At 41.5% G+C, this 21,659-nt stretch overlaps 1 protein-coding gene across 4 annotated transcripts in view; it reads left to right on the top strand.

Moving 5' to 3' along the window:
* rxraa (retinoid X receptor, alpha a) overlaps positions 1-21,659 on the top strand; it is a 97,673-nt gene that overhangs the window by 8,758 nt on the left and 67,256 nt on the right. For all 4 annotated transcript variants that reach the window (XM_072371669.1, XM_072371667.1, XM_072371668.1 and 1 more), the window contains exon 2: positions 18,083-18,196. In XM_072371669.1, the coding sequence (XP_072227770.1) occupies positions 18,083-18,196 (114 nt within the window). The remainder of the gene's footprint in view (positions 1-18,082; positions 18,197-21,659) is intronic.

Here is a 21,659-nt window from a genome sequence, read left to right as displayed (position 1 = left end):
TTACTCTGCTAATAACTCTTGCACAGTAACCATCTGCTGTATTGTTCTTGTTTCTATAGGGACTGAGCTCAGTATACATTTAAACATGTTTGAGGCCCCATGTTGTCGCTCTCATTGGGTTATACATTTGTGTCAGCTTCCGCCCCGATGCTCAGGATAACAGAATATCAGATTGCAGCGGTAGTCTTACAGGATAGAAGCAGTTTTTCTCTTCTTTTATCTTGCTTACTGCCAGCACGTATCCTTGTTTTTTCCATCTCCCTTTTCTCTTAAAATCTGACCTGCTGGGATTTAGGACAGTCAAAGCTGTCATCCATTGGGAGTAATTCCAGATCCTTTAAGGAAAAACACTCATTACGTCATGCCTTAGACAGATTTCTGCGACTTCAGGATCCTCAAAACAAAACAACTGGGTTCAGTTTCAAGTTTCATCAGGCCCTTTGAACCAGTCTGTGATGGTAAAGGCTGTGAATGCAATTATGATAAACACAAGATCCATTACAGGAACTATGGAACACTCTGGATTACTCGTGCGATGGAGGATAAAGATTGATATTAGCAGACGTAACAGCACCGACACAGGTCAACTCAGACTTAGATGCACAGCCTTCATTTATTTGTGTCTAACAAGTTGTTGCTTTTGCCGTATTTTCACAAATTACCAAGCAGGAGAGACATGAGAGAAAAGGATCGCATGTGAGATAACAGAGTTCCTCTGTGGGTTGTTGCTCCGCCTGTAGTAGTGAAAGAGTGATTAACTGTTTGTTGACACCTACAGGTCTAGCATGTTCATACATCCGCCCAGACTGGCACACCACACGCGCACACACACACACACACACACACACACACACCTGTAAGTTAGTGAACACTCAGACAGGCATATACACATTTACTGGAGTCTGGAGGGTTTTTGTCACCTATGGTTAAACACCTTGCTATGACCGTCTGGTTTCAGGAAATTTCTCAACGCCAGAAAGGTGAAAGGTGTTAAAGAGAGAGAGGAGGGGAGGCTGGGTTATCTGCCTATCTGGAAAAACAACTCAACATCAACACTCTACACTTGAAGTTTGTCATCTGCTCCTGTTGAAGCGCCTTACATTACATTATAAGACCTAAAACACGTGTAATCTCTACTTGTGCCATTTGTAACCAAGGGGCATTTCAGCAGGGTCATATTCCCTCCCTTCCTTTCGATTCATTTAAATTAATTTATTATAATCTATTTTAACTTTTTATTGCCCCACGAGGGAAATGAACGTTTCTGACAAGGCTTGCAGTAAAACAGCAGAGTAGAGCCATTTAATACAAGACAACAAAGCCACATAATATGAAAAGGCCAGAGTAAATTGCACCAATATAAACTCTATGCACTTTCCCTTTTTTTAAACAAATGAATGTTGTGTTTGATACTCTTTTTATATTGACTCTAGGAGTACTTAACATGTAAGTTAGAGTGAGAAAACCTTCATATTGTGCTGCCAGGGATAAAAGTCTTAGCCAGGTAAAATGGATTATATGCAGGGCTCTGTGTTATAGCCCCAAGTTTTTCTGTTGGGGAGATATATATATATATATATGTATGTATTGTTCATGCTATTCAGGAGAAGAAAGTTGAACGACCAGGTTTACTAGACAGACAGAGACAGGCAGGCGTGCAGGTGCTGGTCATGTCTTTGTCATCAGTGTTCTGCATACCAAAGTGCTGACAGCATGTACAAACGGCTCCGACAAGTTCAAGTGTCACATTAGGATGCTTTCTTCTGTTAGCCCTGGACGAGGAAACAGGGAGACGGTCTCTGGTTACAGAGGACAGATCTTCAACCGCTGCTGTAGTTTTTCGAAAAATCAGTTCATCACATTGTTCTCTTTTAAGTTGGTGTCCTCAGATCGACTGCTTCTTGTTATATTCAGATTTTATATGCAGCATTTGCTGTATTTTTTGGCAATCGATATGTTTGACTTCTCATCAGCAGATTTTATTTTTGAGTATCAGAAAGAGTTTGTTGTACCTGAGTATGTATGTGTCCTCCTGTGCAAAGGGCTCTTCAGTAGCTCTTCAGTTTTTCATTGAAATGCAGTCGCTCATTATGTGGTAACTGCAGATTGAATTGCCAACCCACTCCAGCACCTGAGCCGAAATGACTTCCCGTCAGCCCCCAACACACCGATTTTATGACCCAATGTATGTGGAGCCATGTATGGTGGAGCAGTAGAGCATCGCTGTGCTGTCTGGGAGAGTTAAGGTCAGAGGTTGTGACTGGGTCACCCTCTGTGGGAGAAGAGCGGCCTCGGCCTCGATGTTTGTCTGGAGGTGAGGAGAGGGGACGAGGCATGGAAATGGGAGGACAAAAACAAACCGGATCAGTGTGGAGTTGGGGAAAAGGAAGCAGGACAGATGTTGTTTTTATTTAGGTCTTACTTCATTCAGTGCATGGCTTTTTTCTGTTGTTATTAACAGAGTTAATTGGTAATTGATCCAAAGAGTGATAAAACCAGGCATCTAGTCTTCCTTCCTCTGACACACATTTACACTCACACACACATATGGGCTGCAGAAAATGAGAGTGGATGTTTATTACAGGATCCTAATGGATGCTAAAGCGCCCTAGGGCCTAGTTAAGCCTTCACTTTAAAAAGGCCCTATCATGGAACAGTGAGATGGTGCTTGAAGGGGTTGCACATAGAGAAGAAAGGGGAGGAAGGAGAAGTCCATGGAATAGCGAGGAGAAGGAGGGAATAAAGTAAGTGAGCACATCTGGATTGCTTCAGTAGAATATTTGTGCAACATCTGGAAAAATTCCCTGGAATTTAAGGGTCCCCTCCTTTCATTTCAGTTTTTTTTTTTCTCCTTTTCTTTTCTTTGCCGTCCTGTTTTCTGCATCTTCAAAGTCGCTTACCTTGCTGCAGCAGGCACGTAAATACTCCTGAAGAAATGCAGACTTTATAGCGGGCCAAATTGGGCCCATGTGACCGACTCCTCTTTGTGCAGGATCGAGCTAATTAAGTGGCACAGGAATGAGAGGGCGGTCCTCATAAAAAAAAAAACCTGTAAACTTTAACTCTCAGCACAAAGAAAAGCCTCTTTGTTTCTGTTTTCAGCTAAGCTTCCACCTTTTTCACATATAGACAGAAGAAAGCCTCATTAGTTGATGTAAACACAAACATGCCACCTTTGCGTGATTCATAAACATATTTACGTTCTTCATGTGGCGGTTTGAACCAGTCAGACTCCCCGCCGCTGCGTTCACCTACTTTACAGTACATTAGAGATGCACAGCGAGGCTTTTGTCTGTCTCTGCAGCAAGATCACAAGAGGGCTTCTCCTCTCATCACTGATGAAGCAAGCCTGTGTTCATGAGTGATTAAGATTCAGGGGGGATCTGTGTGCCTTCTGTCTTACCTGGGCAACGCTCCTCGTGGATTCCTGACAGGCAGGTAGCTTACAGAGAGCGGGGGGGGGCGCAGAAGTGTACATGCTAATGTGGCAACTGTGCTGATCAAAAGAGATGCAACATAGTCTCCCTCTGATGGGCTCATGATGCTGAGGGCCCCCCCTGAGAGTAATGGAGTGCACCGGCAGGAGCATGGCAGCGATCAGAGGGAGAAAGAAAGGAGTGAGTGAGGGAAAGAATGGGACGAATGAGAGGAAGAGAGAAAGATGGAAGGAGGCTCTACAGATTTGATAAGAACATGAAAGAGCTTTTCAATTATTTGTCAGGTTAAGAGTTACAAAGCATCTTGCAGAGCCTGTTTAATGTGAATCTTGTTTCCTTCATTATCTGGTTATATCTGCATGAGGCATCGGACACGCCGCCGGTCATCTCTGCCTCTGTGAGGATGCTGAGCTGTTTTTTGTTTTTCTCCCATGTTACTCTGCATTTGGCCTACATCTTTCTGCCTGGCTGAGCTGACAAGTTGCTCTCTCCTTTCTAGGAATGCTGATGTCGATGATACAGTTGGCTTCATGTGTTTGTGTGGGATGTTGGACTGTGTAAACCCCAACAGGCGTTTTCCTCCTAAGTAAGAGGATTGACGGTATGCACTGCAATGTCATTTTAAGAAGAAAGAAGGGAAAATCCAATTAAACTCATGAATCCACTAATGTTTCAACTCTAGTGAATACACATCCAGACTAAAGAACGCAGACATTTCTTGATGATATGATCTCATGACATGCATGCAGGACTTTCTCCTGAAGTCGGATTTTGACAGTGTGGGTCATGCTTCTTTTAAAATCTGAATCTGTCAGCACTAGGGTCATGAAATGTACTAAACCTCTACTTCAACCTACATTTGGAAACATTTTTCCCCATGCCTTCAGGTTATTGTGTATGCAGACGTCTCTGTGTGCCCCTGCAGGGTGACCTTGCTTTTGTTCGTCCACTTGCCCATCCTTTGATCCAAATTAACCGTGCTGCTTTGGACCCCACTTTTTGAAAGGGGGCACCTCTGCTCAGCCCTAAACTAATCTGACTGACTGTCTCTCTTGGTCAGTAAACAATATTTGAGACAAGAGGTTTTTTTTTTACCCCAGAAGGCAGATTTATTATTTTTGAAGCAGCCATATGCTTCACTGGCAAATTAGATCTTTCAGCGTCTGCAAGTAGACGTGCAGTAATGTCATCCGTGGCATTTCAGTAGCCCTCGAAAGGTGCCTGGCCTTTTGACCTGAAACTCTATACAGTATCCAAATAAACCTCTCTTATTGCTGTAGCGTTTGTTTTTAATGCGCCCGGGGGCCAGTGTTCTGACCCCAGATATCCATAGTGAGACCTCAAATGAACCTCTTAAGGTTATGCGTGGTTCTTTCATCATGAGTGCCACTGATAAAATCCAACTTGTTTGATAAAAGTGGTCATGAACCTTAAAGACAGGCACTTTGCAGTGCCGTGCAAACACAAGCGCTGTCAAAAATAAAAACATTGCTAAGTTATGATCCATTTCGTAGATATGCTGGGGAAAAAAGATCAGTTCTCCTTCTTTATTAGAGTTACAACTATAGAAACAAGTCAGTTTGGAAAGTAATGCAAGTAGACATGTAGTAAAAAAAAAATTAAAAAATTGCGTTCGAACGCCAGGAGCGTTCCAATTCAAACTTTGTGTTTGAAGTGTCGGCACATTATTTCCGCAGGACGGCCATTTATCCGAAGATGGACTAGATGTGACGTTATACTTGTTTAAAAGTAGAGATGTCGGGTCGAGAGTCAGAATTACACTTATCGTTTAGGATATGTATCACCATTAAATGGTGCACGAATAAAGAATTTGTGTTGTAATGGCTGTGGATGACAAGGACGTTGTGTTTTTTTTAACTAGGTGCATTTTTTATTTAGAATATTAGTGCCAGTTGTTTAACCTTCTGTGCCAATTTGTTTGCTCTACAGAACCATGTGGAATGTGCCATGTAAAAACAGTTTAATCAGGAATGTACCGACTGATCTGCCACTTATCGGAATTGGACAATTTTCAGCCTGATCGGCTCCAATTAGATTGGTTTGTTTTGTTGTTGTTTTTTTTTCTGATCACCAAATCAACCCTCTGGATGGCACTGAGAGATTTTCTTTTATTGTCTGTCCAGGAAATGCATGGATGCATGACTGTTCAATTAAAACAATAATGACAAGAATGTCAATGTTGATGAAAATATCTCTTGGAATGAAAATTAGAATCAGACCTTTAAAAAGAAAAAGGGGGGAAAAAATGGAAATTGTTATCAGCCAGGAAAAATTGAATTGGTTATCAAACTTAAACCCATCATATCAAAGTCTTTATTGAACAAGGGGCATCAATGATGACTGCGAACACGCTGAACACCTGCCCAAAGCTGATTGGTCTAAGCTTTCATGTTTTGACCACAAATGATTTGATGAATTCTCTCATGTTTGTGATCTTGGAAACTGCTCTGTAAATCTGCTTTCTCAGAAGTTAACCTTTCGTCGGTCTGTGGATAACTTAAACAAAACTACTGCTAAGAATTACAAAGTCTAAAAGCAAACAGAGGTGGAGCAGAATTTCAACTTGGGCTTGTAGCATGCTGTGATAGTATCACAAATTTAACAGAGACATTCCTATGACATGGGGTGTTTTGTCAGATAGGGTTACCCAGTTGCATTATTTCCTGAGTGTTGCAGAGGAGCCGCTCTTCACCTCAGCAGCAGCCTGGTTTGTGCGGCCTCTAAAACACAGTGACAGAAGTGCACTTTGCAGAGCCTGTGACCCTGAAAGTCAAAACGATTGGAGAAAAGAGCCACGTGTTGGTCCTGATCATCAGTGGCATTACATCACATTGATTGGCTCAATTCCAGTGGGGAATATCCCGTTAAGAGTTCACTTTTCAAAATAAAGAGTTTAAGGACAGAACTGAGTCGAGTGACCAACTTTATCTCTCAGTCTCACACATATACACGCGTGCACGTGTAAAACTCATCTCTGACCACAGCTGTGAATGAATGATTGGTATTTGCTATCCTGTGCTTCAGGGGATTGACTGAGTTTATGACCAGCTTAGCCTGCGGTCCTGGGCTTGATTGGCAGTTGTAGTTTCCCCTTTGGATGCAGCAGGGTGGACGTGGAGGGGAGGACTGACAGGGCAGCAGTGGCATTTGGCATCCCGTGACCTTGCGTTATAGTGTATGTTTGTCCCACTCTCTCACATTTGATCTTCCACACGGACAAGCTCTGAGTCTCAATAAGAGTGCTTCAGTCAGCCTCACCATCAGTTGGCCTCATGTGAGTTTTTTTCCTTTGAGTGTTTCATCTTCTCTTCTGTGCAGTATTAGCCTTTAATCATTCATGTTGTAGTTTGCACATTTATGGGGCTTCCATGCTTTTTTGCATAGACATAAGCAACAGCACGACGATACTTTCACACACCCAAAGGTCAGGATATCAAGGCACACTTTAGCTGTCACTTTGTAAGGAGCTGGAATTTGTGACATCTTTTTTTAACATTTCACTGTCCTATGCATCTCGCGAGGATAATGGGCAGTGTATGTTACAGCCATTAGCCACAGTCACAGTGGAGCTGTCTTAATGCTGGAACAGTGTCCCGTCCTGTTATGATAATTTTCATGCTATCTCAAGCTCTGGCTTTTGTTTCCCGTCTCAAGGGGAAGAGCTCAAGTCAAGTCCGCCCAGCGCACAGAGCAGCATTGCACTCGCTCTGCTGAGCCATAGACCCCATGGAAGAGAAATCATTTATAAAATGGAATCTACATTTGTTGTGTAAATGACCACATGCTGTAGGATATTTAATCCTGCCTGCAGTCAATCCCAGTCATGTGACTTGACCTAGTTTTCTTTTTTTGTGTTTTTCTTTATTGTTTCCCTCTGCCTGTCTCTTCTTTTTCTCTTTCATAAACTATAATTATTATTACTCTCTTCTTCATTTTGCTTACATCAGTGTTGGCTGATGCCCTGTTTTATGACAATCTGAGGATTTGTCCGGCGTGCTAAATTGTTGTCGTGGTAGAGAACAACTTCGTGCCCAGTTGGACAGCAGAATGTGTGTTATTACTGAACTCTTTAGTCGTCTTATTGTACAAGACATGCTGCTAAATGTTTAACCTTTGGACTGTTATGCTGAATGTGATTTTAGAGAGATGGATTCATGAATCTGGGTGGTCAGAAGTTAATTCTGCAGTAAAAACAATTAACAAAACACATTTCAGGCAAAGATTCCACACATTCATTCCAGTGCTGGTTTAACTTATTCAGACCTGATCTAGTGTTTTAATTCATGTCAACATTTGCTCTTTGGTTATTTGTTTTTATGCTGATTTTAAAAAAAAGTAGCAGCAAAATCAACAGTTTCCAATCAAACCTAAATGTTTATTCTGTCTCATTTCATGCTTCTAGTTTCTTTAGAGGCTGACAAATAACAGTGGACAGTTTTAAGGATGTAGAAGGACTTAAGGATTAAGTTGTAACGTCTCTGTCTCGAATCTTTGTGATTTCAAATTATACGACTGTGATTTATTAGACTTTAGTGGATAAAACATAACCCAAGTGAAGTGCTTTCTCATTTCCTTGCAACACTTGGATCATAGTCGGATTTGACTCAATATGCTGTCTCTTCTTGAAAAACATTTAGGCCTAATTCTGACATCAATTTTGACCAAATTCACCAAACAATTTGATTCCTGGCAGGTTCAGCAGTTTATTGTGGCCTGCTGTCAGATGGAAAGGCAAATAGACTAATTGCCCTCAGTTTTTGGGTCTGTGTTTTTTGATTTGAAAAATAACAGGTTTAGATTTTAGGATGAGATGGATATCCGATTAGATGAATGAATAGCGTCTTATCTAGGTGAGGGTTCCTGTTGCAGCCAACTTGGCACACCTACAACTGGAACGCTCTGCTCGCCTCTTGGAATGGATGGCATGCATCCATTCCTGAAGAGCGCAGAAGATCACTCAGGCTATGGAATAAAACTGTAACTCAACAAGCCCAAGCCCTAACACATTTCTGTTCTCTCACTCCAAATGCCAGTTCAGTTTAGGATTGTATCAATACAAATAGTTTTTTTAGTGTTGCCTCTCAAAGAATTAAATTTTAGGAAAGTTGTGCCAAGGTTTCCAAGCTAAAATTATTTTTCAAGTTTGGTCAGTTTAAAGGTATTTACAAGCCTACCCCCTTCATTTCCAATGAAAAATCATAAAGATAAACAGCTGACGAATGTGCTGAGTGCTAATTTGCTACTTCCGATCTTGCTTTAGATAATGGGCAAGCTGGCAGCTCAGCATCGCATTAATAACCACAGCAAACTGACATTGTGGTATTAACTGATAAATCTAAGTCACAACATAAACTGCATCCTTTATGATAACAATATGAACTTTTTACTTACAGGTCTAGAACAAGAGTTACAAGTTCTGTACTGGATTTCAGACCTTTCCTTCCCCTAAACTTTCTCCATTGAAGAACACCAATATTTAGCATTACTCCTATTATTTCATTAATTTCATGTCTTTGCTGTTGAATGCAGTGTTTTTGTGGGAGTGGATGGATGGGAAAGGTAATATTTTCTTGCCAGGAGCTTTTGTGGTAATTGCTGTTTTTTTAAACTGTTATTTTTCTCTCTGTTCTGTTAGCCGGCAGTTCGTTTTTTTTTTTCTATTTTCAGTACCCGCTACTGCTTTCTCTTCTTCTCTGTTGGCGCCAATGTGACTCATCTCTCATCTTTTGGCACAAAGTGCTGTTATAGGAAAGCTGTATATCTTAGCTGCATAGTACTTTAAATGGTCTGCTAGGTTTGGCTCATGGACGTGTTTTACAGTTTTAACATGACATGTATATGAAGCCAAAAAGCTATTTGAGATCCTTATCCACAGCTTTCCTGGAGCTTCTCCAGAAGATTACTCTTCAGACCTTTACTGTTTCAATAGATCATCACTAACATCTCCAAGAACACGTACAGGAATCTATACAAAAATCTGGTATTCATGTTCACTTTTTTATCATTTACATATTTAATTATATTTAATAATTAAGAAAGCTCTAAGATAAATAAAGATAAATGTCATGCTTTTAACTCCTGTATATAATGTGCATTGTGAGTTCAACAGGTGTCCCCAGTGTATATCTGCTGGTGCTCTGGATCAAATCAAACAGTGATCAGTGCACTTTATCATTGTAAGGACTATAGCTTAGAAAAGATGCTTGCTTTTTACATCTGTTTTTTCAAAGTCCTTATTATGTACTTTGAAAGCTGTCCATGAAATGTATACATTTATAAACTCCTATACTAACCACGTCTTTGCTCTTTAAGCACTGTTAAGTTCAGCTTGGCTCTTTGTGAAGTGGTGATAGTGAATCAGAGGTTTGCACTTCACAACCAGTTTACGGTGGATTTGAAATCCTTCACCCCCCCACCCCTTTTTTTTTTTTTGAGTTCCTCTACTCCCTAATGGAGCTTTACAGTCAATGCTCTGGAATCAGCATTACTGGTTTTAAAATCCCCCATTCATATTTAATGTCTCTGATGCAAAAAGGCATTTTAGTGCACTTAATCCTGTTTTTTTAAAGCCATCCTGTAAGTGGTCTGTCTTATTGTGCTTTATAATGAATTTTGTTGTTTTCCAAAGTTGTTTAGGTTTTGTTCAGTGCACACCCATGCAGTGCACATGCGGCTGCAGATGTTTTCGTTTCTGGTTTTGCATTCTGTCCCACAACTTCCGATGATATGTGTGCCTCAATGAATCTGAATCAGTGTAAGTTGTCTTGAAGTTGTGTTAGTATTTGCTGGTTTATGTGTGTTACATGAATGATGATGGAAAGATAAGATGATAAATACTGGAATTTTCATTAGAAGACTTGAATAAAGGCATTGGCATAGAAAATTAGAACGATTTTCTATTGAATGGGATTGTCATTACTGTTGCCTTTCTCTGGAAATAGCAGGAGAGAAGAGCGTGCTGATCAGCTTTGAGCAGAGGCAGCACGAATCAGAACCGTAGCTTTTTGCTGTGTCATTGGTGGTTGCACGTAGATATCACTGTGCATCAATCTTACAGATCTGCAGATTTTTGTTCACTCTAACTTTAGTCTTTTCCGCAGCAGAGCAGAGCCAAAGGACCAACAACGGCACCAATCCAACCAGGACTCGCCTACGTCTCACGTTGTTTTACATATTTCTGAGACTTCCCACAAGTGGCAGCAGAACTTGTGAAGCACCAATGAAGAGAGGTTGCAGAGCTATTTCTAATCCCTTATTTTGGAGTATGGCTGACATGGACACACTTGAGATAGTAGGCACGGGTTGGCCCAGAATAAAGACAGCAAGAACGCCAGAATGTGCAACCAGGTCGCCACTTTATTTCTGTCAGTTTGAGAGAATATTAATTTGATTAAATGTAAAGCTCCACGTTCGCACTTTTGACGACAAAATAATTAGACTTGCTTCTCAAGTCTCTTGCATTTCTTCTTTGAATCACATCGCACTTTCTTGTGTTTGTTTTCTGAGTAAATAAAGAACAACAGACAGATTTCTATTGTAAGTGAATGGAAATGGAGTGGAGTACTAATTTTCCTTTTTGTGTCATTCAGCAAAATAATTCCAGTGTTTGAATTAGTTTGTATGACTTGATGAGGAACACCAAGAGATGTAACTGCAGCACACGTGAACTTTGGAATGTTTGAACCTTAAACCTTTTCTCCAGAAAAAAAAAAACTTCTTCTATGAGAGGAAATCCATAAAGAGAAAAAACTCTCACAAAATGAGATACACGATTTTTCACTCAATGGTCTTGAGGTTTCACTTTAGCGTGCTTTAGCCTTGACTGTTGAATTTGAGTCGTAGAACGGTACAGAGCTTCTTTTTTTTTTCTTTTTTTTTTGACCTCGGTTGTTTGTACTTTTCATGTTTACATCCTCAGTATTTGGATGGAAGATGTAGAAGGCTGAGGTGGGAGGGGGAGGTTATTAGAAGACTGTAGAGATGGAAGTGTGGGCGTGTGGAGTCAATTTAGCAGGCTAATGGGAGGCGTGCTCCAGGATTCAGGCAGGCAGTGAGTGGGATACAGGTCGCTACACTGCGCCGAACCTCGCTTTCTGCTTTAGAGCATCTCTGGACTGCTGGTTATACATTAGATTTTTCTTCACAGAATATTTATCTCCATACTGTGAAGCCAAGTTTTATTTTAACATTTGTTGCCCGAGGTAGTTGTCTTTGATTGCTCCAAAACGTCAACTAAAATCAAGGAGAATTGTGGCCATGAACGAGGGCTGGAGCTGTATCCAATTTCAACCATTAATCAAAGTTAAAAATAGCAGTTCTGACTTTAGATAGTAGCAGTGCAGGCCAGGGTGAATCCTGCAAAAATATTAGATGAATCTCCACCCACGATCCATTAGAGGAAGCCCATAAACTAAGTTTTATCTCTCCTTTTCTGCTCGTAATATTTCAAAGCTGAGATGGGGCGAGTGTGTGCTTTGCCAAGGGCTGCCGGTGTGGGCAGATAGTCTGTCATGTGAACAGCTACTGTACAGATCAGCAGAGGGATAGTTGATTTTTGAATGCTGTCTTGTGTCCCTTCCTGGGTGAAAGGAGCCTCTTTTGCCCTCGTGGCTTTTTTGAGTCCAATCACACAAATTTGATTAGAGTCATTTGCCTGAGGAGCTGCAGTGGCTGCTGGGCTGCAGTGAGGCCCTTGTTTCCCTATTTGCCCTGGAGAAAGGTTCTGGCGTGCACAAGTAGTCTTTGAACCAGCCCCTTTCTTTTCTTCCTCTCTAACCTCGTTTACCACACTCTTTTAGTTCATCTGCCTCCCCCATGTCTGTCTGTTGCTGCTCACCAATGGCCCGCCTTTAGCTTCATCGCATCACAGCAAGTGAGACAAATGACGGTTATAAATAATCAGGAAGTGGAGCTTTGATGTCATCTCCGCTTAACACCGTAGCCATGTAATGTTTTATGCTAGGAGAATGTAGTTCATCTTTTTTGGGGAGGTTGAAGCTGGGTGTAATGGAGGCCAAAACACATCCCTTCAACAAACATACTTTCAGCAAGTTTGTTAGTGTGTTTAGTGTCGATTAAATTAAGACTCACTCCATTAGTGGTTTTAGCAGTTTGGAAATGGCTGTCATAGCTAGAAGCATCTATGGTTTGTAGATAGACATGTGCCGTTCAATAGTTGCAGTTCTGAAGTTTGTTTTACAAAGGTCATCTTTGCCACCTCTTCTGTAGGTGCTTTGTTGTTTTGAATGCCCTACCAGGGCAGCTGGCAGTTTCCTAATGCTGAGGCTATGTGAAAGTGCAGACACAATTTCTTCTTTTGAAAGAACCATTTCAGAAAGGTGCTCTTGTTCATTTCAAAAGTCCCTCAGTTTAGGCCTCACAAAGCACAGCTTAATAAGTCATTCAATAAAGCTGTCCAGTTAACTTCTTTTATTGCCAGTCCAGACCTCAGCAGCAGCTGGTTAAGCGACATCTCAAGAAGCAGATGCAAGTTGCAGATTTTAGTCACTTTTGTTGTCTTTTTAAGCAAGGATGAGTTATAGCGACATTCACATTGTCATTTTCAGCAGGAACGTTTTGCTGCTGCGATTGCCATGGTTAGTGTTGTTGTGGCTGAACCTGAAAATGTTGTCCTCCTGCCAAGGTCTTCATTGGGTGCCTTTTCCTGTGGATTCTATCTAACCGTCTGTTCCAACTAAAAGAAGCCCTCAGGTTGCTGATGTTGCCCTCATGATCGAAGGCAGAGCAAATTGTGAGTCTAAAAAATCAGCAGCCCGGGAGGTTTGTAATTTAGCATTCACTTTCGCTATTTGCAAGCCTCTATGATAGGGACATTGTGTTGTAGAATTACACCAAATCAAAAGGCCGCTTTTACCTGGGGGACACACCTCATATGTTACACCTCTCCCCCATTGACCTGTACTGTATGTGGATTGGCTACTAAGGGAGATTCAACCCAGTGGTGGTGGTAAAAACTGAAAGAAGATGTGTGTTATCAATGCAGATGGGCAGCGAGCCATAAAACATGTAAAATATGTCAAAGCTGTTTTTCTAACAAGCATAATAGTATGATCAGCATATCGGTATTGCCTCCAGTGGTTCTAGAGGTTTGCTTTGTTGTCGAGACTGATCTGCTCAGGCTTTGCTCTGATAGGGATAAATAAGAGCTTGGAGGCATGTTAGAATATGGCTCCTTTTTTTCTCTTCAAAATGGATATTATCCAGAGGCAAGCGAGACAGAGTGCTGATGGAGCAGATATGTGCAACAGCACGCTGAATGTTTTCTGTCCTGACGATCGGGATCAGGGAGAGATGCAGCGCTTCAAGTGTTTGATTAGCAGCTGATGGGTCCTGAGGTGCTTTTTGACTCCTCACAGTAATAACAGCAAAATAATAAGAGTAGCATCAGCAGCACATGGGCTACATCAGAGTTATAATTGTGTGTTTTGTGTGGACACCTCTGGGAAATGTCAGATACACAATACACTTTAATTGAGTGGCATACTCAATGGCTGTCATTTATCTTTCAAGGAAACGCAAAGACAGTGTGATGTATGATGCTGACTGGAGCTGCACTGGTTATAGTAATATTTGAATGACAATAATTTTTGGAATTGATAAGTTCTTTAAGGCCAAGGAAAAGCGTTTCACTTGCATGTGTTCTTTGTCCAAACATCCTCAACCTCAATGAGGTTAAAACTGAAAAGCCACAGTGGATACCGCAAAGCAGCAAATGGGAGGATTTTATTTTGCCCAGCAAAGAAAGTCTAGCACTGTATGATAGATACAGTATCTCAGGGACACGTTCACAAACACTAGATGAATACAACTGCGTCTTCAAGGTTGCTGTGGAGGACAGGCAGTGGGGGTGGGGGGTTCTTTTAAACAGGTTTTCATTTCCTCACGTGGACCTCTGAGGCCTACTTCAGTATATGACTGAAGGTGAATGGCATTCATGATGGTAACCGTAGCGATTGATGGCCACTACTGGTTCCACCCTCCCTGCACTCTACCAGGACCTTACCCCATAGAGTCCCAAGAGGGAAGAGGGTTTTTTTTGTTTTCTTTTTATTGCACCTGGGAGATTCATTAAAGGCCCAATGAACTTTGACTTTGGGCTTGGTCTCCGTAGCAACATTGAACATGAACAATTGTCAGGAGAACTCGGCCTTAAACGCTCATAAATGATTGAATATATTTGATTCAAATGACTCATGTTTGTGGGATCTTGTAAAGCCTTGAAGCACATTCGCTGATGGATCTGACAAATGAGAAACGTCTTTTCATAAAAACGCCTCAGCTCTGTTCTTATCAGGGAGTTTTGCAACAATGGCAAATTTACACAACTATGTTTCATTAGAACCCTGTCATCAACCCTTTCTTTTAATAGGCCTTCCATCAATAAAAGCCCTTCTTTCATTAACAGAATATCTCAAAAGCTTGCTTTCATTTGCACAAGGCTGTAAATGCTATATGTGATTTCATTAGCAGCTTAACTTAAATGAGGAAACCCCCAGCATGTTTACATTGCTCTGATCCCCAGTGATCGATGCTAAGGATAATGGGGCTTGGCTGTTTGTGGGAGGAAGGTTTGAGGCCCCCCTCAAAAGATTGGCTCATGCACTTATTAAAGTCATTGGCGTCCTTTTTGCTTAGGAGGGAAGAGCGAGATCAAACATTTCTGCAATCAAGGTCCCGCTCAAGTATACGAGCCAAGACGTTATGATGTAGTGTGTTAGAGAAGATTTAATGACGAGACATGTACCAACCTCAACACTCATGACAGCATATCCTGAACCTGCAAATACACGTCCACACTTTTTCCTCATTTACTTCAAGGCCTTTTGAAAAGTAAAACCCCTCTGATTCAGTATCAAGCCAGAAGGATAAGATGGATACACGCTTCTCCAGTCTGTGGTTTTTCCTATATTTTTACAGCTGTCACATAGATGGATGCTTCATGATCTTTGTAAATATATTTCTTGGAACTGGTTGGTATTACTCCAGTAATGAATCTTTAGCAAATGACAAAAGTTTCATATAATGAAGGGAAATATGTTTACTTTAGAAATAGCAAAGAATAAAGTTTTTTTGAGATGCTGCGATCATGTTCAGGTTCAAACTAATTTGTCCCATTTTCTTGTGCCCCCTTCAAGCTTTAGGTGAAATTCCAACCCTGTACTTTAGCATTACTCTGTCCCGTGGGAACATTATTCCAGTGGATGGTTTGCAGTGTAGGGCTTTTTTTGTGGGGGGAGCTGCTGTCTCCTTAATTTACTCCTGATTTTGGAAAAGTGCAACTTGACTAGGAGGCCGGGCTCATATGTTAATGCCTTAATGTTCAGTGACATCGCTCAGAGCTCATACCATGTGTCATTGTTTGCCCTTCAACCCCTTTGTACAACCAGGAATGTACTGTGTTTCTTGGAGAATTGATTAATTCAGCAAAGATGGGGAAAAGGTGGTTGAGAGTAGTGAGCTTTGTTTTTTTTCTCTCTCTCTTGACTGCATCCATGAACAGAATTTCTTCAACACTAAGACACATAAGAGGGAGGAGTACTCTCCTGGCGTACAGCTGATCGAAAGATGGAATACTCGACTGATTTTGATGTTCCTTTAAGAGGCCATTTTGTCTCACTAACTTTAAAAAAGAGGCACTAATTAGACTTCATTTTGTAAAGTACAATTGACTAATCATGATCTGTAATTGAAAGAGCTTGTTGATGACACGAAAGCCTCCCTTTGGAATAGTTTCTTGATTTTATTTAATTTTTTTCCATTTGCTTTGTTAAATATTACTCAATATTCTGTATCTGGGTTGTTCTAATTGCATGCTGGCACAGTAATAAACAGTTCTGGTTGTTGTATTGAGGTGATGATAAGAAGACTGCCAGAAATCCACCAAATGATATTGAAATTGCCTCAGCTGATTAATACCATCGTTTAGTGTTAAAACATTTCACATCATTGTATTTCAGAGCAAACTATTCCCACTGGATTGACAACACATTCACGGTTTATTCAGAACTTCCGTCTAGTCTTTGTGTTTAAGCTCTTATGCAGAATTATCAATATCAATTGTTGTTACATTTTATTCAAGGGCTTCCAACATGCCATTACTTTTAATGACACCCATAAAAACTGTGTTTGTGAGGCGTCACTGCTATTTTGAGCAATTTTCCAACATCTGATAACAACAATGACATTATTGTGCTCGTAAACAATAAGATAAATGATCTTCTTGTTTAACGAGACAGCCAAAATGCCCTCTTTATCTGTTTTATTTAATTTGCTGTGCTCAGGATGGTCTCAGTCTGTCCGTGTTTGCTCGAGCTCTACTATACCAGTCCCTGCTCTGTACTAATTAAAGCTTTGAAGAAAGCATCAAACGTAAAAGCTGCCCCTCGTTGCACGTCTACATAACTGCACACGTGCATGCACACACCCGCACTTGCGCACCCAGAAAAGCAGGAAAATATCAGCATCCCAGACAGCTTATCATGGGGAACTAATTCAATATCCCTTTGCCTATTTTAAATGTCATTCTCTGAGCTCATCTGGAGTGACATGTTTTTCATGGTGGAAATAAAGGAGCTTTATTGGGCTCAGAACAGAGTGACGCGGGGGGGGTTGCTGGAAATTCAAAGATCCCCTGAAGAAGTGAATAAAGTTAGGATTTGCTGAGGTCTCCCAATGACAACGAGGGCCGTGCAAGCCACCCAGTCGAAGAAGATGGAGCGTCTCTTTCTCTGACTGAGAAGAGAAAAGTGCACACATGCGTTTCCACTTTGGCGAGAAGCTACACCGTCAGCCATGAAGTTAAATGCCACTCATATGCCACAAGAAGTTTGTGTAAGGATCCGTCAAGAATTTAATAATGTCTTCAGCACTGGGGTTGAACGCACTCCGTATGAGATGTTTTAATTTTATTTCTTTTGGTTCTAACTTTTTGATACATTTGCCTATCCAGTACTGTAAAATATTTTTAAAAAACCTACTGAGGAACCTTACTTTTTTGGTCACCAGGGTTTGTTTGTTTCTCTTTCTCTTTGCCGGATGATGTCAGTGAGTGGTGAGTCTTGGCTTGAGGGGTTACAGCCTCCACAGTTGCCTCATTGTGTTAAATAATGACATCCCTATTGAAAGTGACCCCTGTGACCCCAGAGACAGACAGTAAGACGGCGTCGTCCAGCCCCTCGAGGCACCCCAGCCTACTCTGGCATTTTACCCAACACACTGCTGTTAACATCACGGCGGTGCCCAACTGCCTTTTGACATCCACCCGGCAAGCGTTACCCAATATTCTGTAGGTTCTGTCCCCGGTCTAGAGGCTGCGACCTGGAAATAGATACACAGCTGACCTGAGCAGTGACGAGGTTAGAGTGAGGTCTATCTGATTGGCTCAACAGAAAAACATGAAAGGCTGGCTTTGTCTAATGATGGCACAGTGCTTGTGGGAATTTCTTAAACTCTTCTCCACCCTGTGGGTTTCATACGGGTGGACACGGCCTCCTGTTCATCGTCCACCGCCCAAAACGCATGATTTATCTCTGTGTTATTCTTTCTCCTGTTTCTGTCTTTAATTGGAAAGACTGTCTTTAATCTCTTCATCTCTTTTGTTACAGGGTTCTTGAAGCCCCAGTGCTCACTGGCTCCTCCCATGCAGCGAGGTCGCTCAGCTGAGGCATGTTCGTGTTTCAGCGGTGTGTGCCCCCTCCATCAGCGTCGCCTATCCTCAGGTAACCGTGTAAACAAACCTGTTGCTACTTCAGGGTAAAATATCTCTCAGGTTAATGTGCCATTTTAATGACAGTAACGTGGGGGATAGACTCATGAATGAGCCAGCTGCTGGTTTGCAACAGGATGTTCTTTTTTTGTTGTTTTCTCTTATTTTTAAAATAACGTGGTCATGAGATGCTTGTTATATTCACCCCATGACCCGATGCACCTAATGAGATTGTCTAATCATGAAAAATGGCACTGCCTCACTTTTATGACATGAAAGGTAGATCAAAATTACATTTTTTTCAGAGGCCAGTGAAGTATTTACTTGAATGAATCACTGGTTCTTTGGGGTTTGTTTGTTTCTAACAAATTAAACAACACAAACTTTATTTAAAAGCAGTTCATAACAAGACATGTTTGAGCAGTGCTTCGTCTAACTGCTGTTATCATGGGTTGGTAACTGCTGCTTGTTGCTGCACAAGCACTCATGCACACACCAGTTCCTCCGGTCAGAGGTGTGGCGGTGGGGCCTTTTTTGAGGCAGTGTTCAGTCTGGTTTTTATGATTAATGGTGTCTTTGCATGTGGAGCCCCTCTGATGGACAAGTTAACAGAGGTGTTTTCAGATCGGCCCCTTCCTCCCCGCAACTTGGCCCGCCCTCACAGGCAGGCAGAGTCTTACATCAGTGGGTATTCTGAGCTGAACTGTCTGGCGGGAGGCTAATGAATAGGGGTCTAAGCTGTGCAGAACATGTGGTTAATGTCGATACATTTATCATTCCATCCCTGAGGCTCGCTGCTTCTGCAGCGTCACTGCTGTGACCGGCTGCGCTGCCCATCATGTGAGGAGAGCATGACTTGTGTGGCAGGATGAAGTCACTTAAATGTATAAAAATTTCCAAAAGAGCTTCTAATTGATTTCAGTTTTTGTCCACAAACAAGAACCTCTTCGTATGTCGAATAATTACAAAAGATGTCTTTAAGCGAAACTTTAAAAATAAATCTTCTTAAACTCGTTTGTTTATTTTTTTAGTTATTTATTGGAGAACGCAAGCATTCCCTAATAGAAACCATATGCTTCTCATCCTCCATCTGGTTTTGAATCAGCTCAGTTTGGTCTTTGTTCCATTTTGCAATTCACTACAAGTGTATGAGGCTCCCCCTTTGTTTGCTCAACATAATTTTTTTTCTATTTTAAGTGCTCTTAGTGGCATCGATGGAATTCTTTGTTGAAGTGGTTCATTGGTTTGAAAAACTTTAAAAGTAAACGATTAAATATTCAGCTAATACAGTCTATGTGCGCAAGAATTTTTTTACTCCCTGTTTTTAAGGGCAAATTAGAAAAGAACACTTTACATTCAAAGCTCAGATTCTTGTTCCTCTTTGAGCAAAGAAGCACAATTCCTATTTAGGAGTGCCAACACAACCAAAAGTAAGCAGTTCAAGGCTCTGGGTCATCTGTTTTAAATAACAATATAATTGGATCGATTTAAGTTTGAAAAGCCCTTATCCAGCCATAAAAAACAGTTCCCTTTTTTTCTTGTTTTTTTTATTAAAGAAAAGAGATACGATCTAACATACTAACACGATGAAAATGATCAAATCCAAATGCTTTGACTTGTTGTAGTTTTCAGTGGAGCAAAAGTTTTCAGAGAGACAGTCGTAAAAGCTTGAAAAATATTCTTGAATGGATATTTTCCTTGTGTAGCACCTTTGACATCTGATGCTTAAACACTGTAAAGTGGGTTTGAAAGATGGTTGCGTTGTGGACTTCAGCATTGGACACAGAACCTGTGGCTTCCCATCAGCATCAGTCAGTCCCTTGAAATTTTTTTAAGTTTAAGCAAGACAAAATTCAAATATATTCTTACCCCCACTGGAGGAAGAGGAGTTTTCTTTATTGACTCAGTGAAGGCAAAGTGAAACCCCTTCTCCTGCTCAGGCAGATACTTTTACACGGACAAGTTTCAGCATGAGGAGGTGAACAGCCAACCTCGCCCCCATCCTTGTGTGTTTTACAGAGTTATTTTGATTGATTGCAACATATTTTACTGTCACAGCTTGTGGTGAGGGTGGATGTGTTTCCAGAACAGTCGGGACCATCTGGATTCAAAGTGTAGTATTGAAGGTTTTTCCTTCTTTGTGTTGTGGCTATTTTAGGAGTTGTAGCACTCTAGGTTCCAAGTCACATTTGATTATTTTGTCTGTCTCACACTCGGGGGCAAATAGAGAGAAAAAAGGATCAGTGACAAAGTTTATTGTTACTGTCTTTTCTTGTCACTTGAGTACAAGGGATGTTCAAGTAATTCAGTGGTGTGTTCAGCAGCCAAGAGCACAGTGACCATAGCTGCACAGGGTGGACAGCCACGCCAGAGTCTACATTTTATAGACCCTGTAATAATCATGGGTCTAATTATGGAATGTGTTTCTATAAATCCACCAATGTCCCTAGATTGTGTGATTGTCCTCCAATCCCAGCGTTCCCAGCTGCCCGACTACAGCCACAATGACAAGCTGCTTTGGGAGGCACGAGGCGTGTAGCGGTGACCAAGCATGGAGGTTTCTGGGAAGGCTGGCAAGCCTCACCCAGGGGGAGCTGTATTCAGCTGCGATCTGCTGAACTCCAGGCAGCACACTGATGTGGCCAGGCTCCGGTTTCAGTGGTTTTACATTGTTTGGGCTTTTCAAAAACAAACTCTTACTGGAAAGGGACCGTGAGAAACGTGCTGTTCCTAGTTTTTCCACAGGATCATTTCAAAAAAGCAATCATTCAGAGTCATGATGGGAAATATGTTTTTTCCTTTTTTTTTCTTCTTCATCTTCTTTGGAATTGCGGTGGATGAGGTGAGCGTGAGGGAAAACGTAAAAGAGAGACGGCATTGAAAACAGGGCTTTCTGAAAAGACCCTCACAATGCAGGCCTTGTGCTGTGATTTGGTCTGTCCTCACCGAGCTGAGCGGAGGAATGGAAAAGATTATCCGCAGGAATGTCTGGGGTGCCCTCAAACGGAGCGGGCCGCGTGACTGGCCAATAGGAGCGAGGCTTGCAGAGCGGCGGGCTAATTTTTTCCTGATGAACTCAACCGCCTGCTCCACAATGCAGTCTGATTGCCAGGGCTGAACTCACATATGGTCTGTGTTTGGAAGGTCCAAATGACAGGACCAATTCTGCCTGGAGAGAAAAGGGGGTGGGGGTGTTGGACGTATATGTTTAGTGTTAGTGTTAGTGACTCCCCCTCTTTTCATTATATAGCTTTGGATGTGCTTGACTAATGCACCTGAAATTGAAACTGACTATCCATCTCTCTGATGAGATTAACGCCTTAGGTGTACTACGCTTCATAGCCCCACTTCATTACAATGCCTCAGAATTATCTCACTGTATTAAAGACCCTGCAAGTTACTCTGCAGCTCGTTTACTGTTTGTGCTGGGAGAGAAGTTCTGTAGCCCTTCCATGTAGAATGGAGCTCCAGCTCCA

This window comes from Leuresthes tenuis, unplaced genomic scaffold (genome assembly GCF_036924035.1).
Source record: "Leuresthes tenuis unplaced genomic scaffold, fLeuTen1.0.hap1 SCAF_19, whole genome shotgun sequence".
Taxonomy (NCBI): domain Eukaryota; kingdom Metazoa; phylum Chordata; class Actinopteri; order Atheriniformes; family Atherinopsidae; genus Leuresthes; species Leuresthes tenuis.
Note: the sequence above shows the minus strand (reverse complement) of the source record. Positions and strands in the feature narration are given on the sequence as shown.